Raw genomic sequence first — 26,273 nt, forward strand, 5'->3', positions numbered from 1 at the left:
CCGATTACACCAGTATTGGACTGAGCCTTGCATGACTCTGGACATTTTTTGCCAAGAATTAACTGACTATAGCAGCACAATTGGATAACTTTTACAGAAGATGCGTTTTTATGTTGTGAATTTGCTCATGGGATCTATTTTTTGAAAGTATATATGTCTATTTTATTTGTATTTCTAGTATGTTAAATGTTTATGTGCCCTACATGCTGTTATTAAAAAAGAAAATAATCTACCATACAGTTCTATAATGTATGCGTTTGTCAGTGCATCTGCAATATAGTAGACTATAACTGCAATGCATTTATACAGTGTGGAATCCAATCTGTTCAAGGGGCAGAGGATCTGGATCCAGATGATTTACAGCACAACATGACAAATATTGTCAAACACAATTATGAACAAATACTTCAACATAAGAATAGGCCAGGGTCATGACAGTTATTTTTTGATGTGTGTGATTTCTTGGGCATAAACCGGCCTTAGGCTACTTCTTACAGTAAGGAACAGTATTTCTCAAAATGAATGAAGGAAAGGACAGCTGTCAGGTTGCAAAAGCACCAGCATGCTTGTGAAAGATGCAACAAGATGCAAATTCATGATGATGGTTGGGAAACAATAGTGAAGGTCTTTGTCTGTCTAGCCCTCTCTTTGTCTCTCTTACCACACACACACACACACACACACACACAGTCCCAGGAATACAATGGAATTGATTTAATTTTTGAGAGGATGATTTTAACATTTAACATTTTTGTTTCACTTAAAATGAAAAAATAACCAGATTTGTGAAATATAAACACCTCTATTCTACAAATCTAATGGAAGGTAATCCAAGGAATTCAAATCAAATACAGTGTTAGATATCAATATAAATAGATAGTGGAGTAGCAGACATTAACTCTCTGTAGAGTGATCATAATAGAGCGAGTAAAAAATGGGATAATGGCACACAGGTAGGGCTAACAGTACACAAACCACAGATGGACTACTTTGCACTATCTCATGTTACAATCTGTTCTGCAAACCTCATTCAGCTGCAGCTATGTTATATATGTAATGTGAGATTTGTACCAAGGATTTAGACCTATGGTGGGATTCAGTGTATTAATGTTAACAGTACAACAAAAACAGGGCAGCACCTTGCATGCAAAACCCTAACCATTATTCAAACCAAAGAGCCAGAGATGTGATTAACGGTTTTGTTTTGTGCTTTGAGTGACTGTGTGCGTGCTTTGGTTTGTGCATTTAAACAAACAAAGGAGTGGGAGGACTGTTATTTTGCATTAAGACACCATGCACAGCTCTGGATGAACAAAACAGACAAGTCACACATAGACATCGCCACCTTAAACAGGAAGTGATGACTTCCGGCTTCAGTGTGATGGTTCATAGAAACACATTGCACACACTGCTTCCCCTATATGACACACATAGAGCACAGCAGCTTGCCAGGAGGGAGTCTGGTTGTCCGATATCAGCATCAAAATGTCAAGAAACAGCGAGCCCACCAGCACAGGAAACAATCTACTGCAAACACCTGAACAGGTATGGACTACAATGCACTTTAGTATATTCTGTGGTCTAAAATATACAACATTTTTGTTTGGTTTTGGCTCTGTCCCAGTTACTAATAATGAAGTTTTCATGGCGCTATGTGTATCGCAAAAGTGATGATGCTGTCAGATATACAAAAAATCCTCTTCTGTTGTTCTGAAGGTAAAATAGTCAGATGAGTTACAACAGTGTAAAGCCCTGTTCCCAAACACTGACTCATATTGACCAAATTGCTATTTCAAGATGCTGTGACAATGATTCATAGTTGTTTTGGATGTATGCGTGGAACAGATGACGCAGGATGAAGCATATTTGCCTCTCAAGACAGCCATACGGCATGTTACTGTGTATGTTGCAATTGTGTACAATTGGCTATTTCTGAAGTTAATTAAGCAATATTTTGTTGATGATATGGTTGGGGACAGATGTAACCTACATATTTTAGGTTGGGTTACGAATGATTCCTTCTCAAGTGAATTTCGTTTGAATATTGAGTGAGTTGTTGCGTATAAGTCACTTTCATTATCAGCAATAGAGGAAGTCAAGGCAGCTCTTATCAGGAATCAAAGAATGTTTCTTGAGTCTTGCAATGCCATTTTTTTTAAAAGTGTAGAACTTTTACGTGTCATCAAATCGAAGATTCATTTATAGAGCAACTGATAGGATGAGGTCAACTTTGAAATATCAACTTCAGTTTGATTTGATCTTGCACTACGAACATTTACATCATTTACCCTGTATTCTAAAAATAAGCACAATTTTCTGTTTTTCAGGATCATGGCTCAAGACCAAAACAGGTAAAACAAATCCAAGTGTCTTTTATTCTGTATTTTAGTGAGAAGAGTTGTCTTTGCAAGTTTGACCTCCTTAGTTTTACAACTCAACAAAAAAAACTGTCTAAAACAACGCTTTCAGATGTGAGGCAGTACTTTGCATGCTAAACTGTTATCAATGACAATGCTAACATGCAGATGTTTAGCAGATGTAAAGTTTACCATATTGACAAGCTTAGGTAAGCATGCAAACATTTGCTAATTAACACTGAAAATAAAGAACGTACACTGATGGGAACACATTACTTTTGCAGATAGGAAAAGTTGGAGGATCACAAAAGATATAATTTATCCTTAAGGGGACATAAATATCTGTAGCAAATGTTATAGTAAACTATCCAATGGTTATTTAAACCTTTCCCAAAATGTAATGGCAATGTATCTAACAGCTGTTGAGATATTTATTTATCTATTGGTGAACTGACCAACTAACAGACTGGGGGATACTTACATCCTAAGAGGCACGCTGCCATTCTTGCTGAAAAAATCAGACTCTTAAAACTCTCTCTTTTAACTATGCAACCCTGAAGTGGAATACACGACTCAAACCAAATTTTTATAGCATCTGGAAATGAGAAAGAAATCGCTCTTTATAAATAAGGGAAAAGATATTGCTCTGGGAAAATAGTCAACACTTTAATGTACACTATTCATGACTTTGCTCGTCTGTTAACAATGGCTGAATTTTGTCTTTTTGTCTTTCTATTGTCAGTTTTCTCCTGGCCATGTTCGCAAACTGGGGTTGACGAGGAAAATTCGAGAAAGGAGGGTATGTTACACCCTGTGTCCCTAAAATGCCTAAAATTAAATGTCAGGTTATCTCGTGTATCTAACAGAGTCATGAACAAAACGCACCACTCTTCTCTTTCAGGATTTAAAGGAAGATGAAAACCCAGAAGAGAAAGCACGAAAACACAAGGAGCTGGAGCTAAAGCCTCTGTATAAGGAGCTGTTGTACACCATTGCTCATAAAATGGGTTACTCGTCATCAACAGAGCTCTTCACAGATAGCCAACTTCACCAGTACATCAAGGAGGTAAATATCTCAGCTTCAGGCATAATTCGACCCCAAACTCCAGCCTGCGTTGGTGTATGACTGAGATTCTGTCATTCTGTCTTTCCCATCTACCAGGCCTTCACTATGACAGAGACAGAGCACAACACTCTGAGCGAGAAAGTACAGAGTGCAGAGGTGAGAAAAGGAAGTCAGTTTGTTCCAATGAATGCGCCTTTAGAGACCCCAATATCTATCTGGAGTTCTTAACCAAGCGTCTCACCAACCTCCATTTAGTTTACCAGTGGCAAAAATGATGCCGTCTGCATGTTTGACAAAGCACTAACAGGCTGCCTCTGTACCAGTAACTAAACCACTGCCTGACCCTTTCAGCCCCCAGTGTACTGCCTGATGGCCACCGTAAAGGAAGCAAAGGGAATCCTGGGAAAAGACGTCACTGGTGAGTTCTTGCTCTGCAGACTGTGCAGATGTATTCTTCAATGATGTGATGACTGGGACTCGTCAATCTGTGGGCTGGTTGGTTGGTCCACGATTTTTGTCAAAAATGACCTCAACAGCTATTGCACTACTACATTTGATCATGGTCCCCTAAGGAAGAATCCTACAGACTTCAGTTATATTCTGGCTTTCCATCTAGTGCCACCAGCAGCTCAAAGTTTTCTTTAAGCCAGAAGGATGTCAGCATCTACCCAGTGGATAGCCAAGAATTCTTGAGCAGCCATTCGTAGTTTCCTTAAAAATGTGTCCTAAAGATTTTGGTGACACAATTTTTCCACAAGTGCCACAAGCAGATTTTTTTGGGTAGAAAGGGGAAAGTCTTGTAATGGATTTCCAGCAGACGTTCATGTTCCCCTTATGATTCATTTCTTCCCAACTAGCATTAGACCAGGATTCCTCATTGTCTGTTACATTGGTTTTTAACCCAAATACCTTCAAAACTAATTACAATCCTATAAACATCAGCTGTACTTTGTGTTCAGTGCTAACTAGCAAATGCTAGCATGCTAAAATGCTAAACTAAAATGGTGAACACGGTAACAACTTTACTTGCTTAACATCAGCATAGTAGGATTGTCATTGTGGGCATTTAAGCACAGTAGGCATTTGAGAGTTACTTAGTTGAATTAAAAGTACTTTCGGGGTTTCCCTACTCTTTCAGAAGTCCTCGATACTTAAGTGTTTTGTTCCATTAGACTTTCTGTTCTCATGTGGACATGTAATTCTTCCCTTTCACTTCTGTGACTGTCTACAAAATCTGTTGAGGCTTCCTGTGGAGTAGTCTCTCTTTGTCTCTTAATTTCTAGACTGAAAACCTATTTATTTAGGATGGCTTTTAATACCCAGTAGTGTGGTGACACTTTTACTGTTATTTTTATTTTATTTTATTTTATTTTATTTTATTGTATTTTATTTATTCCTTTTTATTTACTATCTATTGTAAAGCACTTTGGTCCACCGAAAGGGTTGTTGTAAAGGGCTGTATAAATAAAGAACATTTACATTTACATTTAAACAATAATGCCATGTTATATGTCACTGCGTCTTGTGTGTTTAAACAGGTTTCAGTGACCCGTACTGCTTGCTGATCATCCTGGAGGACGAGGAGGAGAGACGAACACGCCAGTCCAGATCCAAGCCCTGTAAATCTGTTGTAAAGGATGCAGTATCAGATGACAAAATCTACCAAACAGACATAAAGAAGCAGACTCTGAACCCCATCTGGAACCAAACCTTCATACTGTGAGTCTGAAGTTTAACAAAGTTATACAAAGTTATAATTTGCCTCCTATAATTTTTTCTCTTTGGTTTAGAGAGTTTGAGGACATCGCTGGCGCCAGCTTCCACCTTGAGATGTGGTGAGAAAACATAGACATAGATAGATTAAATTTTTCCTCATCATTGTATTTACCTCAACAGTGCCATTTTTGTTTCAGGGATAAGGATGAAGAGGTTTCACTCACTCAGAAACTAGAAGACATCAAATCCAACTTTAATAGTTTAAGGAGGTATTGTGCTCACTCTGTTACTCACATACAAACAGTTAATGAAGCAAAGCAGGTGAACTTTTCTTTTTCTACCTGTTCAGGATGATCAAAGATGCCAAAAAGGAGAAAGGCACAGATGACTTTTTGGGAAATGTTGTCCTTAAACTTCAGGTTGTAGATGGTCATATCTTTATATCAGATATTTTACTCTACACTCACACTTTCTTCCCAGTTCCATTATCATTTGTATCATCTCATTTAGGATCTCCACTGTACTGAAGACAACTGGTACAATCTGGAGCCCAGAACAGAAACGTATCCTGATCGTGGCCAGTGCCACCTAAATCTCAAGTTTATCCATAAAGCGGTAAAAAGTGCATTCCCATTCTGCAACAATGTGGTTTTATTTCCTTATATAACATCTATGCATGAAAAATTAGAATAGTTAAACAAAGGGTGATTCTGTATGTTATCCAAAATCTATCTTCCAACATTTCTTGTCTCTCTTCCACTAACATAATTTCTACCTTCCCCTACATTAAGCCCATAGCAGCATAACTAGGGGCAGGTCAAAGACAAGCCTGAGTCAGCCCTAAATAATAGTTTTATCAAAAAGCTAAGTTTTAATCCTTCCCTTTAAAATAAAGAGGAACCAACTGACACATGTTTCAATAGAATTGATTCTTAACGGCGCTGCTCCATACTACATTTGGAGACTCTTTGTACCACAAATAGGAATGCTCTTAGCAAATATTACAATATTTCAAACACTTGTGTCGTATGCTTCAGTTTGGAACAATTTTAACTCTTGATCTGTGTTTTGTGACTGACAGAGAGATGGGACGCTGAGTGCCGGTCGGAGCGCTTACATCAACTACTGTGGGATTCTGCAGCAGTTTGTGCAGGCTTACATCTCCAAGCAGAAGGTAAAGGACATTTGAAAATACCATTCATCATCTTTCCTTTATTTCTTTTGTCTTAACTCCCCCGTCTTGTTTGGTCTCTTTCAGAGTTCTGCTCCATGGAAAGGGGCACTGTGCGGCGAGGCGCAGACTCTGCTCGAGCTCTATGCTACACAGAATGACCTCTCACCTTTTCTTCAGGACCTTGCGTAAGCACCATGTTAACATGAGATTATTTTAGACTATAACATCGGTACATTGTTCCATGAAAGTTGTTTAAGGGTCTGTTTTAACCATTTTAGTCTGATATAAAGCAGAAAAGAGGAACACACTTTAATACTGCATTTACTCTTGTGAATTTGTCCCACTGACAGGAAGTGGGTAGCATACAGTAAGCTGTACCAGAGTTTAGAAGTGGACTCGTCTGTGCTGTTCCAACAAATAACCAGTATAGAGTACCACTGGCATCAGCAGGAGCTTCCATACCAACAGGTAAGTACTGTGTTTAGGTGCTTTACTTCATTTAAGTACTGTACTCCCATTTCATCCAACTTTGCAGTTCTACGTAATGTTTTTTAAAGGTAGATATGAGACTTTATAGCTCTACTACATGTATTTGAAACTTATAGATGTAGATTTTATACATTTAAATTATGCCTTATGTAACTTTAGTAAGAATAATTCAGCAAGTAAATGGTGTCACAAAGTGCTATTATTTTGGACATCTGAGTGATTGCTTTACTTCTAATACTTTTATGCTCCTAAAAACCCTAAAATAATGCATGATTTTTATTTTAAGAGTATAATTTCACACAGTGATATTGATTAATTACTCAAACAAAGGAATTTCAATTGTTACTCACTTCCTATTGCAAAGTGATCTTGAAATGATGAACCAAAAACTAAGACATCATTTACATCTATTGACGGCTCTTCCATGCTGGGTTTTCATGGTACCTTTACTGTAATCCTTACGAAACCAGGAGTTATCATCCAACCACATGCTGATGTTGAGAAAGGTGTTGCACTCTGTTAACAGAAACAGGAACTTGGGGACTCTCTTCACGGTTTCCTGCAGTATGGACTGTGCCTGGTGGCCAAATACAGAGACATCTTCCCTCCTACACCCAGCGCTACACCAAAACTACACACACTGCTCAGGTACATACTGTTAAACGTGTTTTTATAATCGCTGATATTGTTGTTGTAATTTAATACACAGATAAAGGACTACATGTATGTGGTTTTTTCAGAATCTTGGTCCAGATCTGTAAGACTCAGGCCTTTCAGAAACTGAACCCGGCACAGGTTGAGTTACATGATGAAGTCTGTGATGCCTTACAGGTCAGTAGTCATACTAATGTGATTTCTACCTACAGTGTGTTTATCGAAGTCTTTCATTAACTTGTAATATGACCTTTCTTACAGACAGGTACGCAGGAGTGGTTTACCATCAAAAAGGGTTTGCATCAACCCATGACTAAGGTAAAGACAAGCACACCATGAAAGCCTTCATAATGCATTTGGAACAGAGTGTCTTCATTTATTTCCTGGTTCTGAAAGTCATGTTATCTTTTTATCATGCTGACACACAGGACCTTTCAGAGATTGTAGGCGCCCTCTCCAGGTTGATTGGGGAGGTACAGGAAGATATAAAACACAACAAGGATGTTTGGAACAGAGTATTTGTCAGGTAAGTCTGGACAACTGGACTATTAGCAGTATTATTGTTGTTTTTTCCTCCAATAATAGACAAAGATTTTGACTTGGTGACACTAAGTGTAATTAATAAAGCCTGATTATGGCTGCATTCCATTCAGGTTTGTCAGTTAAAGGTCCCTGGTAGTGTGTGCTACTGGGACCAGCCAGAACAGAGCCGTGTTTATTTAATTTGTAACAAATGTGCTTTTCCTGATTAGCCTGGTTCATTTTCTAAAGCTTTTTTTCCTCATGTAACAATGAATGCGTTTCTTTCCATTACTGTAGTGCCGTTCAGGTGGACGTGTTCACTGTAGTCTACAAGAAGTTTGACTCCCTGGTAAGTTGCGATAATAATGTTAATAAGTCAGTCTTATGTTTGCTCAGCTCAATTAATTTTCTCTCCTGGCCATCCTCTTCTCTCCTCCAAAGCTTGCAAAGGAGGTGAGGGACACCATGTCCCTGATCGAGGGTCAGATGGAGCAGGCTCTCGCCAACAGCCTTTTCCCTGTTTACCTGAGCCTGCAGGTCATCCACAAAGACAAGGCCTTCCTACAGAAAAGGTCAGACATCACACTCACAACACACTCTACAGCAGTAATTCCATAAGTTTTGTCTGCCAGCTGTTATTCTAACCTCAGGTCATGGACGTAGCCTCTTGGTTATTAAAGTGAAGTCAGTACAGAAGCACATTAAACCTGCATTCTTTATAATGAGGAACTCCACACAAGTCCCAGTGTACAATCTATGATTTCAAGTGATGTTAAGTAATACTACATAAAGTATACATTATTAGAAAGTTATTTGATACAACTGAATTTTAATTGATTGATCAAATTGGAATTCATGCTAACTTTATAAATCAGAGGCTAATCACTTTAGCTAAAACATGTTAACAGTATTGATTACATTTAGTTTATTATTTATTTACCTTAACCTAATTATCAAAACTGTTTATTCCTTACTTTGAGGTACTACTTCTCCCCCTTACCCGTTCATTTAAGGTCATTATCACTACAGTTTCTACCTCTTTTGTTTAGTTGGGAATCCTGTCTCTACAATATAAAACTACAACAGGAGAAACGTGACCTCTTGCCTTCTGTAAAAACATCATGATGTTAGGAGTTTGTACTGTTGTTTCAGGGGATTACTTGAGCTGACAAACTTTCAAGAGGGCTTCAGGGAGGCCCTGCCGTATTGGCTGAACAAGGCGTTCAGCACGACTCAGGACAGAGTGGAGAGGGCTGTGCAGGTAGACGAGGTAACACTGCTTTGTTGCTTTACTCTGATGTTAAACATTCACTTTCATTTATTGGCAGTATTATCATGATATGATTTTAACTCCCCTCTTAGCTCCAGCCCTTGCAGTGTGGTGCTGTGCCCATTAAACACAGTTCCTCAGCAGTGGATCTGGTGGCATGTATCCAGCCTATCTGCCAGCTGTGGGAGCAGCTGTCCTGGCCGGACCCTGAGGAGGCCTTTATGCTCATGGTCAAACTCACTGAGGTACAGTAGCCTGCCATAAACACATTCCTAATCACATAATATCCCAGTCAGATATTTCCCAGAGTGCGGGAATGCTGATTGTTGGCTGTGCTCTATCTTTGCTTTCTCTGTGTTTCAGGATGTGTGCAAGATTGTGGTGAACTACTGCCACATCCTGAAGGAGCGGGTGAGGACGCTGTCTGAGAACTCAGACCACGGCAGCGCCATCAACATGGTAAGGACAGGCAGGAGAAAAGTCTACACAAGAAATATTTCTAAGGCTAAGCATTTCTGGAATCTCTCTCCCATCTTTGTAGTTGTGCGTGGTGGTGAATGACTTGGAGCACTTACGGTCAGTGCTAACCCGTCTGCCTACACAGCTGAATTGGACAGGGCTTCGAGATCGGACCCAAAATGTCATAGGGGAAAGCCAGTTCCACAACACTCTGCCCACACAGCTTCAGCAAGCCCAGGGTGTCCTCGGCAGAGAGATTCGCTCTGCTTTGGACACTCTTGGAAAAAGGGTGTGACATTTAACTTTTTAACATTCAATCATCACTCAAAACTATAGAAACATCTTCAATTTTCCTCTCTATGTCTGTTTCTAGCTGAACAAAGACATTGAAACTCATGTTAGAAGCATGGAAACCAGGCGGAGGCTTCCCTCCAAATCCACAGAGGATGTAGGTGACCATCATTGCAAGTTTAAAATTATGCAGACGCATTTAATGTTTGCTTGATATCCAGCTTCTTCTCTCTGTCAGGCTGCAGCACCTCTGATGCGCTACCTGGAGCAAGAGCTGCAGTATATGAACGAAAACCTTGTTCAGGAGAACTTCAACAGGTACAGGGCTTGATTATTATTCTTTCATTGTGAGGTCTGATGGTTCATTTTTATTAGTGTTGATTTAACACAATTTCGCACTCTGCTTTACCTCTCAATATTATGTCACTCTATGTTTTCTCTCATGTCCAGTCTCCTGACTCCTCTGTGGAATAACTCCGTGAAGATCCTCTACCAGGTGGCTTCTAAGCATTCACAGCAAGAGGGGCTCATGGTGTACTGCCAGCGACTGCTGTATACACTGCAGGTCAGTCATCAGCTGTTTCTTTGTCTTGACTACCAGGGCAGAAGAAGACTCTCTTAGTTCATTGCAATCGTAGTGCAAAGGTTATGCTTTTTTTTTTATCTCAGCAAGAACATAAAAAAACACATTATTATACCACTGTAATGCTATTTTCATTGGTTTCATTGGCTTCCAAACACATAAACAGGCTTTTAACTAGAACAAGAAATAGAGAGAGCATATTAACCTAGTTTAAGCTTACCTGCACCAGCACCCAGAGCTTCAAGGGAATGAAGTTTTTACTTGTTTATAAGGCTCTTAAAGGTTCTGGACGCCTACACAAATTATCTTGGCCCCAGAGATTCTGTTCACTCCTTACCCAAGGCTGTAGGATGTAAACTCTGTGACTGTTTCTCCACTTGATTGTAAATCTCTTTTGGCCACTCCCCCTGAATGTAAGCTAGTATGTGAATAAAGTTTTATTAGATGTAGTATTAGTGTGAGCCTTTAGCAAATGAAACATTATACCTACAGTGACTGTATGAAAGTTTGGGAAATGGCTCATTGGCTTTTTTGCAAATAGAAATCTATAGCTGTGAGAGCTTTAGCTTAGCTTAGCAAAGACTGGGAGCTGGGGTGTCTAGGTCCCAAGTTTAAATAAACCCACTTACTAGTACCCATAAAGCTCATGTGTTGTATCTTTTTTTGTTTAACCCTTGAAAAATTATATTTATCATCAGCATGGCAGGGTTTATATGGAGCCACAACCCTGTGGTACATTTTATTTCCTGTTGTGTGAATTTCAGTGCCTGGAGCAGTGCTTCCATGCTGAGGGAAATGGGCTCCCTCTAGATACACTCCACTCTGATGAGTACAAGGTAAACAACTACAGACCACAACAGAGGGGATTCATTTCATTGTATCGTATCACATTTGCTCCAACTGGAATTATAAAGATAATATACCTCATTCATTTTTCATCTTTCTCTCCTGATCCCAGACTCTCAAAGGTCACCTGACCCACAACTCTCTCAGCAGCCGGCAACTTGTGGAGAAGTTCCTTGACAGGAAAATATGGGAGCAGGTGAGACAGCTTTAAGAAAGAAACCCCCCACAGACTTCAGCTAAACCAAACTAGTGGCTCAAACCTTCTTTCTATTTCTTCTGTTTGCACGACAGAACGTGTACAGTGGTGAAAAATATGGCGCAGTCACTCTCCTCACGTCATACAGGAGATCAGACCAAAGACTCAGAGTTGAGGTGTTGAATGCTGTCAACCTCTTACCAATGGACTCAAATGGTGAGACCATGCAGAACAATCACAGCCACATGCAGCATACACAGTATATAGGATAAAAGAAACTTTGTTAATTCCTATGTGACCTATTGTGACAGCTTCACGCTTTAATGCTATCTCCAGGTTTAAGCGATCCGTTTGTGCAGCTCTGTCTGGAGCCCAGCCACATATTTCCTGTGGTAGAGCCTCGGAGCACTCAGATCAAAAGGTGTGATCTCAATCCACTATTTGATGAGGCCTTTGAATTGTGAGTTGATGGCATTTTATTTGTCAATATTATATTTCTCATTTCAGTTTTTACTCTCACGAGTGAACACATACAGCCCTCTGCTTTCCGGACGGTTCTGACCTCCTTTTTCTCTCTCCGCTGATCTGTCCTCTTTACAACAGTCTTGTATCCCTGGATCAATGCCAGACTCCAAGTGCCTGCCTGGTGGTGACCGTTCTAGACCACGACACCTTGAGCACTGATGACTTTGAAGGCGAGGCCTTCCTGGCCCTCAAGGCCATACCAGGAGTTGCTGGTCAAAAGAACGGAGATGGACCCAGCTCCAGGCCAGATGAAATCCCAGCTCAGATCCGGCTGCCTTTGATGCATCCTAAACCGAATGGTATGATCTGTCAGTTAATCAGGTTTTCATTTTTTTAAACAGGATAAGATGACTGTATGAGCCTCTGTGCCAACAATGTCTAGCTGGGCCACATTTAAACTCCCCTTTCTTCCTACTGCAGACTTTACAGTATTTCCTTGAATAAATAATATAAATATTGTGACAGACTTAAAGTATGAGACATGTAAGCTCAAAACAAACAGACTCTTTCAAATGATTAAAAGGTCACCCAAATAACTTAAATTCCATGTGTGGATTTTTCTTTCCTGCAAACCCTGAACTTGTTGGTCTTTTAACATTTCCAGAGGACAGCATTCTGAGGTTACTGGAGTCCAGGAAAGCAGAGCGAGAGACTCAAGCCTTCGTGAAGAAGAGAAGACAGAGAGAGAAACAGTCCCAGGAGGGGATTCAACTGTAACAAACACACAGACAATTTCTTCCTCCAAAAATATACGATTTGTTTTAATGATCTGTACCAAAAACAAAGAAAAGTTCACTCAGAAACAAACACTGTTGAGTCGTGTGTGGACAGAATGCAGAGCATGGGTTTAACAAAAGCCATCACAGTGATCATGAACACATTCACATCTGCATTTAAACCTCATACATCTTTACATATCTGTCTGCTTCCTGATTTTTATTTTGTCTAATCAGTGCAAGAGATAAGTATGACATCACTTAACTATGTCTCAACGCACTGAAATGTCAAAGATTACCACAACTGTAAAAACGATGGCAGAGAAACCTGTCACATGTTGATTTAAAATAAAGCAAATGGACTGGATTTAACAAAAAATATGTATGTTTGAGTTAACATGAAAAGAAATTAAAAATATGTAATTTTAAAGACTACACAAGTTGAGTACATTTGCTTTGATTGTGTTAACATGCTTTTCTCTTCCAGTTTATGTAGAAGAATATTAGAGAAAACCTGAGAGCTTTAACAGAGGCCATCTGTTGTAACTTTAAACAAATATTACTATTTTTTTAAATACTTTCTGTTATTATCCAACAGTAATTGAAAATTTAACTTTTTCTAAATAAAAAAAAACTATAAAAAATGTTTACAAGAAATTCAATATAATCTACACAAGCGCTACCAGCAGACTGGTACAAGACCCCCTTTTTGGCTGTAGTAACCCAGAATAATTGTCTGAGTGAAACTAAACTGTTCTTGTTTTCAGTCAGACCTGTTGATTTTGTTGGACAGCTAGTCAAAAATACAATTTTTAAAAGGCTGCGAGCCTGCTGTGTCATCTATCCAAGTAGAAAGTTTTGAGATCTTTGTCTCTTTCCAGAAATCATAGGGCAGTAACTCACGGTACCCTACCACCAAGCTTCACCGAATATACCTCAGCTACTAAGACAAATTGTAGTCTCACGCTGATTTCTGTGTTGTCATGTAGCATATGCATCTCATCCATAAATACAGGTATATTCATGAGTCATTGTCTTGATTTCTAAAAAGAGACGTAACTTTTTGACATTTATATGAAACATTTCAGAGCTTTGAGTGCTATAAACCAAATGCTCTTTCACCTTTGGAGACAGCAGACACCTTTAAGCCTGAGCAAATCAACTTATCCTAAATTTTTCGTATTAGATCTTATGAAAAGTGATCCACAATATCTTTGTGCATAATCCAACATATATAGAACATGTTCTTATCTCAGTTTGTCAAATACTTAAACTTTGTCACAGCTTCTTTAAGCACAGGTATCCTTAAGCATCTGTTTTCTTTCTCCTCTCTGAAATTTGGTTTGGTCTGTGATAAGGTGCCCTCTAGTATGTGTTGATTTCCTTCTTCACATCTAATCTCCTGGGTGAAAGTCCCCATCCATCATCACCCCAAGCGGACTTTCACTCCTACTACTTCCCGTGTATTACCACATGCTATTACATATTGCTGCAGAATATTAAAGGCCTGGTTTCCAAAAGACCTCACAAATAGTTTCACCATTATGTGGGTGATATGTGAATTATAGCGCATTACTTTTCAGGTATAATTAGGAACACTGACCTGAAACTTTCCAGATGGATATATAACACTCCAGAAATATGTGGTCTTACAGTCTAGCTTATGTGTTGAAACATATCAAAATATGATTTCGAAGTATGTATATAAATGTTTTATAATTAGCTAAAGAAGATTTAACAGCAGGTCTTAAAAGTTATTTTAACGAATGAACAACAGGGGTAAAGAACAGTGTTGCTGGTCAAAAGCAAGAACTAGTAAAATGTACTGGTGTTACATGAGTAGCACTGGAAAAATTATTAATCCTAAATTCCACATTAAGAGCTCACTCGACTCTTTAAACTGATCACTCATCAGTAAACGTCATCTTATAAATACAAAACCAGATCAGTGCTTGCGTTGTTACCAAGTAGGAAAATGACCTCAACACAACTTTGAATGGCGGTTGAGATCCAAGGCTGGTATTTGTGGAATCAGGACTGACTGGTCTTGAATCTGGGTGGTCTGTGGTGGTCCTAGTGGGTTGTGAGGTCAAGAAAGCGGCTGCTCCAGGGTCTGTTCAGGGCAGAGCGGGCACTCTGTAGAGGTTGAGCAGTTCTCACACTGTAGTCCGTGGCCGCAGGACAGGGACACTGAACCCTGCTCTCCACACGTCACACAGCATTGTCTCTGTTTCCTGTAAACCACCTTGAAAACCCCACCACAGGAAAATGTTTAGGCCTCTAAAACGGACTTAACGGGCATAGGAAAAAGTCAAATCAAGCTCAAGAAACAACAAATAGAGCAGTTCTGTCAATAAGGCTGCACTAAAATTCATATATTGAGCATGGTCTATCCCTAAAATACACACCAAAATGTAGAGGTCTTTTCCCACTGGTCAAAAAACCTGCTAACATACAGCTTTTTATCTTAGTGGGAAAGGCTACAATCGGCATTCAGACCCAACTCAAATGACTCTACAGTGGACCCGGGTAATTATCGCCTCGGCTCCGATCGCCAGTGATGGGAATACAAAACCTGTGTCGACAAGCTAATCTCTGCCCCCTTTCCAGCACGATGCAAAGCTCTGTACAGAGCGTCTGTAACGTCAGACGGCGACGCAGCAGAAAAGAGACCGAAAGGAGGATACTCCACTGGCAATGGGAAAAGAGACAATCGGCAACGCGCTAATTTTGGTGGAAAAGGGGTATACGTTACTTGAAGGCACCCCTTGCTGATGTGGGAATGTACGATAAGCACTTCATTATTTCAGGTGTATTATTTAGTGCACATTATAGCTCCCATTACTACATTAACAAAAATATATCTGGTAGAGCTTACTGAACGGTTAAGGTCTGATCATTTGATCTTGTTTTAAAGCAAGTTGTCATCAGCTAAACTACTTAACAGTCTTTAAAATGGCAACCTGCACTGCTTAGCTACAGGGCTCACGTTCAGATGTTAAAACTTGGGCTGTCAAAATAACGTATTCATTTTGATAACAATCAACAAAAATTTCAGATCAAAAATATTTACACAGATTAATTGGTCGTCACTGTGCAACTACTATAACCATCCAGAATAGTTTTGTAAACATGATGGGGGCAGAATGACACAACTTTACTTTGCTTCTCGTTTATATCTTTATCTTATCTTATATCTGTCTGGGAGAACAATGCCATATGTGATCGATTGATTACTGGACAATCTCCCCATGCTCTCCCCCTACTCCTCTTGTAGCTATCTTAAGTAGGATATGCACACACATGCTCTGCAGAGAAACACACACACACACAAAGGAAGAGACGTCTTCTGTCATGTCCCTCCTGTAAATTTATAGACTGAGGTACAACCTTTCCTGTTTAATATAGACCTTCTGTTATTGTTTTAAAGCTTGTAAGTTGTCCAATGTCATTCAGTAGCATATTGGTTGTTATCGTTCTGATAAGCTACATCATCAACAACAAGCCTCGCGCTCACGTGGCTCTCATTCTGGGACAACAAATCAAAACGCAAATAGAGTTTGGGGGCAAATTTATATTAAAAAAAAAGTATAGAGCCGAGGTTTAGGTGCGGAAAAACTCTAAAATCAAGTGGGATTAAAGTAAAGTTAGTCATTTCTTTTTAATCGTTTGACAGCCCTAGTTAAAACATGAATCCTAAAGACATGTATTTAGTCTGAAAACAGCATGTTGGGGCCATCAGTCTGTGGTATTACCTGTTCCACAGCATGTAAACAGCTACAGAGCTGAGCCTGCAAACTGAGGACTGACTCCAAAGGTAGCCGGTGTAGTAGCTGCAGTTGGTGCAGTGCTAGATGGGGATTGTCTCCGCTCCTTAAGCTCTCCATCGCCTCCTGCAGAAGAGAAGCCTGTCTCTGTGCCTCCTCCTCTGCCTGCCTAGCTCTCTCTGCTTCCATGGCTAACCGTGCTGCATGGGCACGGGACTCCTCTGCATCTGCTTTCAGCGCAGCCCACGACTACAGAGACACAGTACAGTACAGAAGCACAGAATATTAATTCAACACTGCATTTCAAAGTCACTGCAAAGTGCAGAAACATACTGGTCACTACACTAATGCTGCATTCATGCTCTCCTCTGATGGATCCATTTTTCAAGTTGGGAAGTCGTTTATTACGAAAACAAATAACGGTTACAACCTTATGCTATAGTAATGAAAACAAATGAACTAAAAATCAATATACAATATGTGAATTCAGTCAAAGTTTTTGCCCATCAATCCAACATTTACTTTGGTCTCGCATGTTTCTTTCTATATAATATGTGTCAACCCTGTAAGTCGGGTACCAACATTTTCAATGACTTCTTCCACATTGAGGGAGCCTTGATGTGAATTTTCCCTGACTCAAACTTTATTTCTGATTATTCCCACCCCACGTGAATGCAGGGTAATTAAAAAAAGACATGTGCGTGCAGCATGCCCCACTACCTACCCACCTGAGCTGTGTGTCTCCAGCTGTGACCCCACTGTTTCAGTGCCCTGTGCGCTTCCTCCAGCTCCTGTTTTAGCCTGGAAGACTCTACACAGGGGCCAGAGGGCAGAAGGGTGGGGGGTGTACCAGGGGAACCCTGGCCCGATGGAAAATGCTCCCAGATATTAGAACTCATACCATTCAGACCTACGAAGACAAGAAAAAAATATTTACAAGATCATCATACAACACTGCTATACCACTTGATGTCTTTTATAAAATTCCACAAACCTAAAGAGCTATGAGATGGTCCCAAGAAGGTGCTTTCTGATTGGCCAGGTTGAGGCATGTGAGTAGAAAAGAATGGTGAAGCGTGTGGCCTGATTGGGGGAGATGGTGAAGGGGAGCTAAAAGGAGCAGAGCTGCTAAAGGATCCTGGTATATTGACTGGGGCAGAACTCTGAAACTGGCTACCTCCTATAATAGCAAAGAGACAAAGAATTTTTTTTGTTATGTTTAGATGCAGAAGCATAGTGCTAAGTGTGCATGTCTTCATGTTTGAATTGTATGTAGTTTTGTCTGTTTATTCTTGTGTCACTAACATACCAAGAACAACTCCCACACTGGGTAGCGCAGAGCTGCTCTCCAAACTCTTTTCCAAGGCCGACACACCAAAATCATTCAGGTCAAGATCATCCAAGGCTGACTCTGTAAACCAAACAACACCAGATTTGTTTTACTTATTTTGTATTGTCATAGCTGCTTGTAATGTGGATTCAATGTTTTTCATCACTTACCAACAACAGACTCTACAGTCTCACTGGTGGGGTAAAAGGGCAGGGCGTTAGCATTCATGCCAGAGGAAATGCTGGATCCAGGGTGCCCGAGAGGGGCGGGACTGGGTGGCGTGGCGGCGAGACTGGAGGGGATGCTGGAGGACAGACTCAAAGGGCTGCCCACAGGTAGAAATACTAACAGGTCCTGAAGGAGAGCAAATGTGGAATGAGGTATTTGGAGAAACAGAAGTAAGTATGCAGAATTTGACACTGCTTAAAAAGACAAAATAGAATCAAATTGAGTTTGAGGTTGTTACCTGTTTGCTATGTGTTGATGACAATTCTCTGGTCCGCTGCTCAAGAGCGAAAGTCCTTTGCTTAGCCTGAAACCACAAGCAATGAAGAATGATGACTTTAAAATTATTTTGTAGTCACTCTGAGAATTTTCAGGTAGTGCTGGGCAATAAATAGATTTTATCAGCTAATTTGAATAAGTGGTTTATGATGTCTGTGGGACCTTAAACCACCAGCAGCGCAACTCATTTACACCAGCATCTTAAAAGAGGCTAGCAGACGAGCAGAAGTGTGTGGTACTGTGAGTTGCTAAAGACAGCAACAAAAAAATGCTTTAAAAAAACGCAACAGTCGCAGCTACAAGTTGATAAAATCCTAAATTGGATACAGAATGAATATTGGAAATCTTATTATTCGGCCATATTATCCAGCCCTCCATTCTTAGTGTTTTTTTGTTTAGTATCTCATAATGCCCAGAGTGCCGTTCGGCCCTTCTCACCTGATCTTCCCTCTCAAATCCAGGCGCTCTGCAGTACCCTCCTTCTCCTGCCCACGGAGACAGAGGCTCTGCTCCTCCACTCATGTCTTCACACAGAGACAAAACGCTACCAAGAAGTCCCTGTTCTGCGACACAAGACCCTACAGAGGGGGAGAATGGGTCTGAAACAGCACCCAAACCAGGCCCAGACCCCATGCTGTGTCTGCTGGGACTTGATGAAGCTTCCTGGGCAGGAAGAGGGTCTGGAGGTCTGGGTGGAGGAGGGGAGCTTGGTGTGGGGAATGATGGTTCCTCTAAAACAAAGGGCTCTGGAGGAGGTAAATAAAAAATACAATGTTGAATTGCAAGATGAATCTTCAGGTGGTTGTTAACAGCATCTTAGAAATGTATTGTGAAGACTTACTTTCAATATGAGCAAAGGCACAGAAGGGCCCTCTGGGGCAGCTGCCACACTGCTGCATGTCATTGCACTTAGTGGATTTGTAGATCTGTACAAACAAAAATAAAACAGCACGTGTTGATTTTCATCTCCTGTGATTTTCTGGTCGGGACTCTAAAAGGTCTCTGCCGAAACAGACAAACCTCTGGGTGGAACTGTTGTTCTGTTCTTGTGTGGCAGTACTGACATCCCTCCGCTCCTTCACATTTACTGGGATCCCCCCATTCCTCACTCTGTTTCACAGCTGGACATGGCAACGCTCTGTGGCAGCAAGAACAATTTTTTTAACACATCCACAACTGGGCAAAAACAATACATGATGTTAAATATTTTACAATATGTGATACAGCACCTGTATTTGTGTTTGTGTGGGCTGCGCCTCCTGTCTTTGCTGTTGTGGTAGTATGGACAAGCATAACCCTGACGGCACAGACGAGGTGGTTTCTTACAGAGTTCTGTCTTGTAGTGGGACAGCACGTAGTTGTTATCTAAAGATTTAAACACAAAGGGAGACAATGAAGCAGGCAGATGGTTGTGGCTGATCAGTAGTGACTATGTGAAGATATATGACAACAAGTTATTGGCATCAAAATGGTTTGACAGAGTTAGACATGAAGATATAAAGTAAATACGAAGAATAAATGAGTTATCACCCATAATCACAATGACCAGAATCCTCAGCGGTTACATGCATCCTTTACAACAGTTACAAACATGTACCAACTACTTATTGAGAAAAAAACACTAAAGCATACAACAGGCCTACATGAACTCCTGACAATTACTAGACAATTTAAGGAATTTAGGTCCTTACATTTTATAGACTTGCCTTTAACACAAGTTGCTCGCAGCAGGAGAGTATGGTATTGTCCCTGCTATAACAACTCAAAATACTCAGTTTGGTTAGGTGGGGGTGGGGGGGGCACCTGGCTAGAGCTTCAGGAGGCGGAGAAGTCTACAGTAATGGGGACTGTTTCTGGGTTCATATCACCACAACACATAAAAGGATGTTTACGCAATACAAATGCCATATTAGAAAACGCAAAACTGGCAACTTAGATGAGCAGTAAAGACTATAAAGCAGCAAAACTCCCCTCAACTTGAATGACGTCATTGACAAGCCCACTGGCACGCTGTGAATGTTCCAGACTATTACCTGCTGTGTTCACACAACAGCTCACTGAACTTTGTTGAGACTTTTTACAAGGGAGCCGGCAGGAAAAAGTCTGCTTGAAATCCAGGGATTTAGACATTTGTGTACAAAAAAATGGACAATGTCGAGAAATTTTCAGGAGTGCAGTGCATGTGTGAAAGGAGCTATAGGTCGGATGAAAATATATGAACTGAGAGGGGAGCTAGATTTATCTATTATAAATAATAAAACATGAGTATGCAGATTCTTCTGGTTCCCTGGCTACAACTCTGCCTAGTTGCAGCCAATGTATTCAGAGTGCTTTTTAGGAGAAATTCAGCAATCGGACCAACTTAAGCCCTTCATTAAAAAACCCAGGCCACTCATTCATTTGAACGAGGCCGGTCTAGGGACGCAGCGTGGTACCACAGCAAAAAATTAGAGGGTCATCTCGCCACAATTGTGAACCTGGCCAAACCTGCTGGACAGGACAAGTGCATATTTCTGGTAAATTATTTATAACTTGACCCTAGCATGGAATTTCCTGTGTTATTTTAACACTGGGGTGTTTTTGGTCTGAATGCCTGCTCAAAGGATGTAACCCAGATTTACCTTGCCAGCGTGGTTCTTCACTAAGAATTTTCTCTATGAGGGCTGTACTCGCTGCCTGTCCGGACTGTCCGTCTCCTCCACTTCCCTCTGTGGTCCCCGAGCCTCCCTGAGACTCCATTACCTGCACTTCTCTGTAAAAAAAAAAGTGTAAAAGGGAATTTGCAAACCGCTACAATACAAACACACATACAGAAAGTAATATGAAATCAAATGTCAGTCGGTTAAAAAGTACAATTAAGTTCTTTTGGCACCTGATATCATAAACAGGGCTGCGCAGGTCATGTGATCCGTGTGCAAATGCACAGTGGGAGCCGTTTTTGCTGCAGTGGCCTTTTGCATCCGTTTCATGGATACACGATCCCGTCTTATAGTAGCGGAGGTGGTATCTACGTTCTGTGTCACCTGCTGTCCGATGTAGAAATGGGCATCTAAAGCACAGAAGAAAATCACAATAACACACTGATGCAAAAATTGGGACATACAGGTGTTTTTGGGCAAAAAGTTTACAGCAAACACATATTCTATAGAAGGCTATCAATAATTATTATTTCAATACTACGATACTATTTTCTTGATTAATCAACATATTGTTTCATCTTTACAATGTCCAGAAATTGACCAGCACAACCAGAAGTCCTATAATTGCTAGTTTTATCTGACTAACCTCAAAAATTTCCATTTACAATGATACGACAAAAAAAAGATTAATTAATGCTTACATTTTTGCTTAAAAAGTGACTCAAACAATGATCTGGTTAACAAGTTCTGAATTGCAAAGTTCTTCCAATTAACTTATCAATTATTTCACCAATTATTTTGAATATACTGTTTACTAGTGTATTTGACAGGGCAATGATGGGGAAAACACTAGGTTCTTACATATTCAATCTGCTAGTATAATTGTAAACATTTCAAGCACAGATTAACTACTTGGCCAAACTCATAATATTGAATTCAATATTTCTTGAAGCAGCAACGTTTTCCTTATTAAAGCCTGTAGGTCCTTTTTCATGAGTTGTTTCATAGATGAATATTGATAAGCAAATAATGAAGTCTTCCTCTTGAGATGAGAACTGAAAGAGAATCAGTTTGAAATGGTCATTTTGCCCTCGACCAAGTTTTTCATTAGCATGTAACGTGAAAACGCTGACCCTGAATCAACTCCCATCCTTTTACATTTACATTCCCTTTGTCTATGAGTGTCACAATGACCATAAAAGCTCAACACATTTCAGCCTAAAAGAGACCCACAGAGAGGCAGAGTGGCTGTGTTCAGTTGCTAATGCCCAATGTAAAGGATTATGCATCAGACACTATTATTTCAGGGTGTTAAACTTGACTCACAATAGTGGATGGGAGTATCCGAAACCACTACTTTGCTGACTTTGACCCAATTGAAAACGGTCCTTTGCGATGTAAGTGCTCTGGTGATTAACCTGAGCAATCAGGATTTAGATGTAAAAGGCTTAAACATTTTAGAAACCAAAAGTGACAAGGCTCTGGGTAACAACAGGATTTAACCATTTAGAGGTAAAGGGACTCTGGCTAACCTTTTATGGAGTTTCTGAAATAGAACCAAGTAATTCCTTGAATCAAAGGTTAAATCTGCCATCAAACTGCAAAAAGTTAAACAACGTGTACTCTTCGCAGATTCTTCTCAATTCAGTTATGGTCTTGATTTGTGTACTTTTGCAAGGCAGTGGAACAACAACAACAACACTAGTCCTTAAGAGATGCCTATGGTTTTACATAGTCAAAGTATACTACTATCAAGGAGGCCCTGATCATGAAGGATGATGAGGAAAAATAATCAGAAGCAGTATTGTATACATTTGAACTCTCAGCTGCACTCACTCATCTCCATCAGGGCAGGTGCCCGTTCCCTCATCATATTTGGTACAGTAAACATCTGGGCTGTAGTTGAAAGTTCCGTCCCGTCTGCGGATGGGTCTGCGGCGCCGTTGGTTGAGGAAGTGCCAGTGGAAACAGGAAAAAGGCCTATGTTGTGTACATTTATGCTGTACAAACAGAGGGCACTGCTCAGTTCTGAATTCCTTTAGATATCTGAGAGAGAGTAAAACAACAATACAAAATGTAATACATTTTAGGCAGTGTATTTGTCTTTCACAGTTTCCTACAAAAGCAAGATTGTTATATTACTTTGCAGCACATTCTAGGAGTCCCTATATGTCTTCATCTTTGATTTTATAACAAAACCTTAACCATTAAAACTAATATATTATGCCACTTATCCAGCATTACGTTTCTGCAGCCCTGAGACATATTCACAAATATAGAACACTATACAATAGACTACACTCCGTCTCAAAGCTTTAAGAAATGGCATACTTTTAACGTTAGGCCCCTTTGTGGAAAACTGAGCTCGTTAATAAGTTATTTATCGCTGTATAGGTTTGCTGCAATCTCTTTAAAAAAAACTCGAGTTCATCAGTCACTATTTTTCTTAAAATACATTTTAGCTGGTTTGATATATGCAACTACACGTGAGGTTGTGTACACTTAGCTAGCTAATCCAGCTAACTAGCTACGTACGTGTAATGTTGAGGTTTCTCGGGCTGTACGTTCAACACGGTTGCGGGAGACGTCGAGCCCCCAGCAGGCGAAGATGATGAGGACGAGGAGGGTCCCCCGGTAGTCGTCGCTGCCGAAGATAATGGGGGTTGTGAGTGTGTTTTAGACATTTTATCCGCTAAAAGCCTTACAACCAGAACGTTGTTTTTAGCTTACTAGCTAGCTATCCGTATTAGCTTCGAAATCCGCATTCTACTACGATGTGAGCTTGCGCAAGGTAGGAGGAAGTAGTAGCAAAGGGGACAATTCGCGACAATGCGGAACTCTGGGATATGAAGTCTTGACGTATGACTTAGAAGCCCATAAAGAATTCATGGGATTAGTGTATGCGCTGCTACAGTACATTCGGTACTAATGTGACATACACTTGGTGTGTACCAAACTGAAACATGTGAAAATGAGCAATATAGTACTTTATGATGCATCTTTTCGATTGGTTGCGTATGTCCGCTTTGGAAGGTGAACCAATGAGCATGCAGTTTTTTTACAAGTATGACGTCACGACCCACTATTAATACTCGGCCTAAACCCCTCCCCGACATATCTTTTTCAGCGGTTACACTTATCTGAGCCCTGTGAGCTACGGCGGTTCCTTCATATTCACCGATATCTTAAAGGTAAATATCGTTTACTTCCTATTAGTTAATGTACCTAACTTCCATCATTATTGTAATATGTATCGGGAGCTCGTGTTTCTATTTAAAGACAGGCAAACGTGTCGCCTTGCTAGTATTAGCATTAGCTAAAAATAGAACAATGGAGTCTCTTACAGTTGACGCTGTAGCTAAACGTCACCTTGGGCTCGCTATAGTGAAATTAGAAATATTAAAACATGTCCAATAATATAATACCTAAAATTACCTTTTAAGATTAAATGGGTTTCCCAATGTTTGAAATAACCGTAGCTAGGCTAAATGTATATAAGCTCACGTTGCTTACGCTAAGCGGAGGCAATGTCGCCTGGGGGTGAAATAAGAGGCGGAGAAAATGGCGATGTCGAAAAAATGCAAAGGCTAACTGGCTGGGCAGGTAGTGCAGGCCCCGTCTGTTTTGACGCTCCGTCTCTGCTGGAAATGTCGCTGAATTAGCTTTGGGTAGGTCAGTCATAAAGTCATTTATGTAGCGTACTTCATTAACATTGGTGTCATATCTACGAACCATAACCTTTGCTGTGCTTGAGAGGACCAGAGCAAACCGGACGCCTCCCAGTGCTTACAACCTGGGGGAGGGGAGCCTAGCTATATTAAATTGTAGGCTAGGTTAGCATCTTGGCTTAAGAAATGGTAAACCGATCTGAACGACTGCTTCCGTTTGGTTCTGCAACCGTGTTGCTGAAATTGAATAGACCAAGTAGTCCAATATTAACCCCAGTGCTGTTACTGTATTTTTAGCAAGTACGAGATGGCCCGTACCAAGCAGACTGCCCGTAAATCTACCGGAGGAAAGGCGCCAAGGAAGCAGCTCGCTACCAAGGCAGCCAGGAAGAGCGCTCCGTCCACGGGAGGAGTGAAGAAGCCCCATCGTTACAGGTGTGTAGTCCACATTTTTTTTTAAAGTAAAAGGTTTCTGGCATGTAATCAATCAATTTTTTCTTAAAATATGCCTTCAAAACGTGGTGCTAAAATCTTTTGTTCTGTAGGCCTGGAACTGTGGCTCTGAGAGAGATCCGTCGTTACCAAAAGTCCACAGAGCTGCTCATCCGCAAGCTGCCCTTCCAGCGTCTGGTGAGAGAAATTGCCCAGGATTTCAAGACTGATCTGCGCTTCCAGAGTGCTGCCATTGGTGCTCTTCAGGTAAATGAGGCATACAAGTTTGGGGAATCTTGATTGTAGAATTGCATAAACAGTAGATATTAACCCTCTATTTCTATGCATTTCCTTTGACAGGAAGCCAGTGAGGCTTACCTGGTTGGTCTGTTTGAGGACACCAACCTGTGCGCCATCCACGCCAAACGTGTCACCATTATGCCCAAAGACATCCAGCTGGCTCGTAGGATAAGGGGGGAGAGGGCCTAAGCAGCTAGTGGCAGCATTATCAAGACAAATGATACTATTTATCGTACTTCACACTTTTTTGTGGACATTTATTTCCTGGGTATTTTTATAAGTTTTCTTTTTGGATTTTGTATTGTATTTTAGATTGGGACAATTTATCAATCATTCCACAAGCCTGCGTACACTTACTGTAGTTTGAAATGTTGTGCAGTAGAAGAACAAACTCATTTATCATTGGTCATTAACACATTCAGTCATACCCCCCAACCCCTCCATGTTTTGTGTGGCTCACAGGATTTCTTTGACAAAAGGATTAATTCTTCGCATATTCATGGAGGTCAAGAGTTTCTTCACCTACCCTCCATTTACCACAAAATGCCAGCATGTCTTGCAAAACGGGTCTTACTGCAGTGTAAGGGTATCTGCTACTACAGTTGATGCTCGGTACTTGGTGACCAGGAGCATGGCAGACTGTCCTGTATTTTTCTGGACTGCTTTTTACATGTTTTTCAACAAATCTTGGCAGCTACATTTAATACTATTTATGAAGATGTTGTCACATGTCTTTCTATTAAAGGTCTTTATGATTAGAAAACCTTGT

At 40.4% G+C, this 26,273-nt stretch overlaps 3 protein-coding genes across 3 annotated transcripts; 2 read left to right on the forward strand and 1 right to left on the reverse strand.

Moving 5' to 3' along the window:
• Nucleotides 1-1,429: 1,429 nt before the first annotated feature.
• On the forward strand, nucleotides 1,430-13,562 carry unc13d (unc-13 homolog D (C. elegans)). Its single transcript, XM_069664141.1, has 33 exons — nucleotides 1,430-1,545; nucleotides 2,328-2,351; nucleotides 3,100-3,156; nucleotides 3,259-3,423; nucleotides 3,520-3,579; nucleotides 3,775-3,841; nucleotides 4,962-5,142; nucleotides 5,214-5,258; nucleotides 5,337-5,408; nucleotides 5,489-5,558; nucleotides 5,650-5,754; nucleotides 6,221-6,313; nucleotides 6,398-6,498; nucleotides 6,664-6,781; nucleotides 7,329-7,450; nucleotides 7,543-7,633; nucleotides 7,718-7,774; nucleotides 7,885-7,982; nucleotides 8,276-8,327; nucleotides 8,420-8,550; nucleotides 9,131-9,248; nucleotides 9,341-9,493; nucleotides 9,612-9,707; nucleotides 9,790-9,996; nucleotides 10,081-10,155; nucleotides 10,237-10,316; nucleotides 10,449-10,563; nucleotides 11,346-11,417; nucleotides 11,540-11,623; nucleotides 11,719-11,839; nucleotides 11,960-12,083; nucleotides 12,227-12,447; nucleotides 12,753-13,562. The coding sequence occupies exons 1-33, from the start codon at nucleotides 1,486-1,488 to the stop codon at nucleotides 12,863-12,865; spliced, it is 3,348 nt and encodes a 1,115-aa protein (XP_069520242.1). The 5' UTR covers nucleotides 1,430-1,485; the 3' UTR covers nucleotides 12,866-13,562.
• unk (unk zinc finger) lies at nucleotides 12,891-23,851 on the reverse strand. Its single transcript, XM_069664143.1, has 15 exons — nucleotides 23,640-23,851; nucleotides 22,941-23,150; nucleotides 21,338-21,514; nucleotides 21,087-21,217; nucleotides 19,695-19,830; nucleotides 19,486-19,603; nucleotides 19,307-19,391; nucleotides 18,904-19,211; nucleotides 18,428-18,493; nucleotides 18,132-18,315; nucleotides 17,941-18,042; nucleotides 17,626-17,811; nucleotides 17,360-17,541; nucleotides 16,620-16,880; nucleotides 12,891-15,109 (listed from the first exon to the last, which is right to left on the reverse strand). Exons 1-15 carry the CDS (start codon nucleotides 23,786-23,788, stop codon nucleotides 14,954-14,956), a joined length of 2,451 nt encoding a protein of 816 aa, XP_069520244.1. The 5' UTR covers nucleotides 23,789-23,851; the 3' UTR covers nucleotides 12,891-14,953.
• Nucleotides 23,852-24,211: 360 nt separating this feature from the next.
• LOC138593803 (histone H3.3A) lies at nucleotides 24,212-26,267 on the forward strand. The gene is made up of 4 exons (XM_069664886.1): nucleotides 24,212-24,295; nucleotides 25,070-25,207; nucleotides 25,318-25,471; nucleotides 25,565-26,267. The coding sequence occupies exons 2-4, from the start codon at nucleotides 25,080-25,082 to the stop codon at nucleotides 25,691-25,693; spliced, it is 411 nt and encodes a 136-aa protein (XP_069520987.1). The 5' UTR covers nucleotides 24,212-24,295; nucleotides 25,070-25,079; the 3' UTR covers nucleotides 25,694-26,267.
• The last annotated feature ends 6 nt before the right edge of the window (nucleotides 26,268-26,273 follow it).

The sequence above is a fragment of the Semicossyphus pulcher genome, unplaced genomic scaffold (assembly GCF_022749685.1).
Source record: "Semicossyphus pulcher isolate SPU_LCO1_2020_fin unplaced genomic scaffold, fSemPul1.0.p SCAF_16, whole genome shotgun sequence".
Taxonomy (NCBI): domain Eukaryota; kingdom Metazoa; phylum Chordata; class Actinopteri; order Labriformes; family Labridae; genus Semicossyphus; species Semicossyphus pulcher.

Excerpts from the sequence above, each read along its gene's own strand:
- unc13d (XM_069664141.1), top strand. The coding sequence starts at position 1,486 with ATGTCAAGAAACAGCGAGCCCACCAGCACAGGAAACAATCTACTGCAA. Across the intron at positions 6,499-6,663 it reads CCTTTTCTTCAGGACCTTGC|GAAGTGGGTAGCATACAGTA; the intron begins GTAAGCACCATG and ends TCCCACTGACAG. Across the intron at positions 8,551-9,130 it reads AAGGCCTTCCTACAGAAAAG|GGGATTACTTGAGCTGACAA; the intron begins GTCAGACATCAC and ends CTGTTGTTTCAG.
- unk (XM_069664143.1), bottom strand. The coding sequence starts at position 23,788 with ATGTCTAAAACACACTCACAACCCCCATTATCTTCGGCAGCGACGACT. Across the intron at positions 18,043-18,131 it reads GACTGTAGAGTCTGTTGTTG|AGTCAGCCTTGGATGATCTT; the intron begins GTAAGTGATGAA and ends TTTGGTTTACAG. Across the intron at positions 17,812-17,940 it reads CAGTGTGGGAGTTGTTCTTG|GAGGTAGCCAGTTTCAGAGT; the intron begins GTATGTTAGTGA and ends TTGCTATTATAG.
- LOC138593803 (XM_069664886.1), top strand. The coding sequence starts at position 25,080 with ATGGCCCGTACCAAGCAGACTGCCCGTAAATCTACCGGAGGAAAGGCG. Across the intron at positions 25,208-25,317 it reads AAGAAGCCCCATCGTTACAG|GCCTGGAACTGTGGCTCTGA; the intron begins GTGTGTAGTCCA and ends TTTGTTCTGTAG. Across the intron at positions 25,472-25,564 it reads CTGCCATTGGTGCTCTTCAG|GAAGCCAGTGAGGCTTACCT; the intron begins GTAAATGAGGCA and ends TTCCTTTGACAG.